General features: G+C 32.1%; 1 protein-coding gene across 1 annotated transcript in view; it reads left to right on the forward strand.

Annotated features, from left to right (window-relative positions):
- Positions 1-3695, forward strand: part of LOC106476548 (leucine-rich repeat protein soc-2 homolog) — a gene marked incomplete at both ends in the record, with an annotated part of 14029 nt that overhangs the window by 7337 nt on the left and 2997 nt on the right. Inside the window, 2 exons of the mRNA XM_013937197.2 lie at positions 1297-1512; positions 2170-2265. Coding sequence (XP_013792651.2) covers positions 1297-1512; positions 2170-2265 — 312 coding nt within the window. The remainder of the gene's footprint in view (positions 1-1296; positions 1513-2169; positions 2266-3695) is intronic.

Consider the following 3695-nt stretch of genomic DNA (forward strand, 5'->3'; position numbering starts at 1 on the left):
TGGTGTTGCATGATATGGAAACAGCTGACACCTTTCCTGTAGTGTTGCATGATATGAAAACAGCTAACATCTTTACTGTGGTGTTGCATGATATGGAAACAGCTGACACCTTTCCTGTGGTGTTGCATGAGATGGAAACAGCTGACACCTTTCCTGTGGTGTTGCATGAGATGGAAACAGCTGACACCCTTCCTGTGGTATTGCATGAGATGGAAACAGCTAACATCTTTACTGTGGTGTTGCATGAGTTGGAAACAGCTGAACCTCCTGGAATTAGATGACTCAGTGAAGTTGATTTGAATTTCAAGATGTCTGTTTTTACTACTAGTATACCTTCTTTTATGAAAGTTTACACCCATGAGAGAGTTTTATTAAGAATTATCTGGCTTGGTAAGAAAATAACCTTTCTGGTGAAATATAAGAACTTTTTATCACACAAAAATTTAAATACATATGTAGCATAGTTGTCCGTTCTGTCATATTTTAAAAGCAGTTACAACAAGGTGTACTATGTATAATATATAAAAGGTGTATTCTCTGTTCAGTATGTAGCATAGTTGTCCGTTCTGTCATATTTTAAACGCAGTTACAACAAGGTGTACTATGTATAATATATAAAAGGTGTATCCTCTATTCAGTATGTAGCATAGTTGTCCATTCTGTCATATTTTAAAAGCAGTTACAACAAGGTGTACTATGTATAATATATAAAAGGTGTATCCTCTATTCAGTATGTAGCATAGTTGTCCGTTCTGTCATATTTTAAAAGCAGTTTTACATAGTACACCTTGTTGTAATATATAAAAGGTGTATCCTCTATTCAGTATGTAGCATAGTTGTCCGTTCTGTCATATTTTAAAAGCAGTTACAACAAGGTGTACTATGTATGATATATAAAAGGTCTATTCAGTATACTTTAATCTGACAAGTTAAAAATCTTTGTAATAAGATTGGAAGTGTTGCTTAAAACTAAAACCTTTGTTTTTAATCATTTGAAAAGAAAATTTTATAGTGCCTACTGAAGTTTCAAACTGCTGTAGATGGTGTTTCAACACACATTGTAGCCAACTTGAGATGCTGTGTTACAGACAAACGTACATCATGACAAACAAATAATGCTCACTTGATGAGTGGTTTTTAGGTACTGCACTTTAAAGGTGTAAAAGATTATCGTGATATTAGTACAAACTACTGATATTTATTTCATGATACAAGTTTCAGTGAGCGATGTTGGAAAAAACAATTATTTAACAGTATTTATGCTTATTGAAGGTTTGTTTTTACGTTATTTTTCAGATTGTTGTTCTACCATCTTCAGTAAAGGAGCTGACCCATTTACAAGAATTTTACCTCTATAGTAACAAACTTCAAACACTGCCACCAGAGATTGGGTGCTTAGTCAATCTCGAAACACTAGCTCTCAATGAAAATTCTCTCACCAGTTTACCAGACTCGCTAGCTAATCTCAAGCAGATTAAGGTTCTTGATCTTCGTCATAATAAATTAAACGAAGTAAGTGACATAACTTGATTTTAAAATTGTTGCTCAGTAGTGTTTTTAAAAATGTTTAAAAAGTTTTGAAATGCTTTTTAGCCATGTTCCAAAATCTGATTGTTATTAATTCTGGGATAAGCTCTGTGTCTGTGTATGTATTGATGACCTTAAAGTTGTTCTTAAATGATAAAGATGTTTCATTGGTGGAACCTGTTTCTTAAAAGTGTTTTCCTAGACTGAGAAGTGATTGAAGAAACCCTTCCTCGATTTATTGAATCAGAATTGAGTTGTAAATTTCTTAATTACCTTCTCAGGTAATGATGAGAAGGGATTGATGATTTGAATTGAATAGATAATCTTGTAGTTACCTGCTGATATAGTGATGAAAAGTCGTTCATCTTCGTACAAATGTTTTTTCAATAAACACTTATAAAATACTGCCTTTGAATCATAAAGTTAACAAACACTAAATAATGTTGACTGCAGTTATAAACACGCTAATTATACTGTTTCTGTTTATTACAAGGTTTATCTTTTTAAACATAATTCCTTTATCAGACCTCGCGTTTCAGTGGTGGTGGTAAACTTCAAATGTCAGACCTCATTTTATAAACATATTTCTGTGTTTTTGTTTGAAAACCAAATCTCGATGTTGGTTCATGTGTTTTGCTACAGATTCCTGACGTTGTGTACACTCTGACCTCTCTTACAATATTACACTTGAGGTTCAACAGGATACGTGAAGTAGGAGAAGATATTGCCAACCTAGTTGTAAGTGACTTTTATTGAATGTTATACAAATAAGTATAGTTCACTGTTTCATGTATTTCAGAATCGAACCAGTATGTTTAACAAAGTTGTAACTTCTCAATTCAACCAGTACATTTAACAAAGTTATAACTTCTCAATGGAACCAGTACGTTTAACAAAGTTATAACTTCTCAATCGAACCAGTACGTTTAACAAAGTTATAACTTCTCAATCGACCCAGTACGTTTAACAAAGTTATAACTTCTCAATCGAACCAGTACGTTTAACAAAGTTATAACTTCTCAATCGAACCAGTACGTTTAACAAAGTTATAACTTCTCAATTGAACCAGTACGTTTAACAAAGTTATAACTTCTCAATTGAACCAGTACGTTTAACAAAGTTATAACTTTTAAATCACACCAGTACGTTTAACAAAGTTATAACTTCTCAATCGAACCAGTACATTTAACAAAGTTATAACTTCTCAATTGAACCAGTACGTTTAACAAAGTTATAACTTCTCAATCGAACCAGTACCTTTAACAAAGTTATAACTTCTCAATCGAACCAGTACGTTTAACAGAGTTCTAACTTTTAATATAATTTCTGATTCTTTAATTTCTTGTTTTTTCTCATTAACTGTTTTGATTTTGAAGTATTGGTGAAGAAATAACGTGATTGAATACAAAGGTTTCAGACAATAATTGGAAAGTGTGTGTTAACAATCTTAGGGAATATATTGACTAAGATGTTTAGAATTCATAACACAAACTTAAAGAACGTTAAGTAAATCAAGAACAATGTATCAGACTCATAACTTATTGTATTTGTGCTCAAATAAGAAATAACCAAAGAATATTTAACTAAAAGTTAGTTAGAAATTCTGACAAAGTTAATATTTTAAAACGTTTTATTTCTATATGACCACAAATTCCAGAGATTCCCCCATAGTAAGATCCTTGTATTCTAAGAATTAAACCATATACAAAAGGATGTGTTGCATGGATTGGATGTGTGATCCACTTGCTACTATTTTTTCCATAAATCCTTGAATAGTGGACAGGTACCAGAGGATTGGAAGTTAGCTAATGTAACTCCTCTTTTCAAGGGAGGTGATAAAAATTGTCCCAGTAATTATAGACCCATTAGTCTTACATCAGTTTTGGGAAAAGGTTTGGAAAACCTGATAAAAGATGCTTTGCAAAGTCATTTAATAAAGTTTAGAATTTTATTGGATAGTCAACATCCTTTTCACTAAGGGAAAATATTGACTAACACATTTTTTGACATTTGAAAATGTTACTGCTTATGTAGATGAGGGTAAGGGTGTAAATTTGGTGTATCTGGATTTTCAGAAAGCATTTGTCAAGGTGTCACATAAAAGGCTTAGTAAAAAAAATTAGACTCTATAGGTTTGGGGATAAATTAGCAAATTGGATAGAAGAGTA

The sequence above is a fragment of the Limulus polyphemus genome, unplaced genomic scaffold, assembly GCF_000517525.1.
Source record: "Limulus polyphemus unplaced genomic scaffold, Limulus_polyphemus-2.1.2 Scaffold10842, whole genome shotgun sequence".
NCBI classification, from domain to species: domain Eukaryota; kingdom Metazoa; phylum Arthropoda; class Merostomata; order Xiphosura; family Limulidae; genus Limulus; species Limulus polyphemus.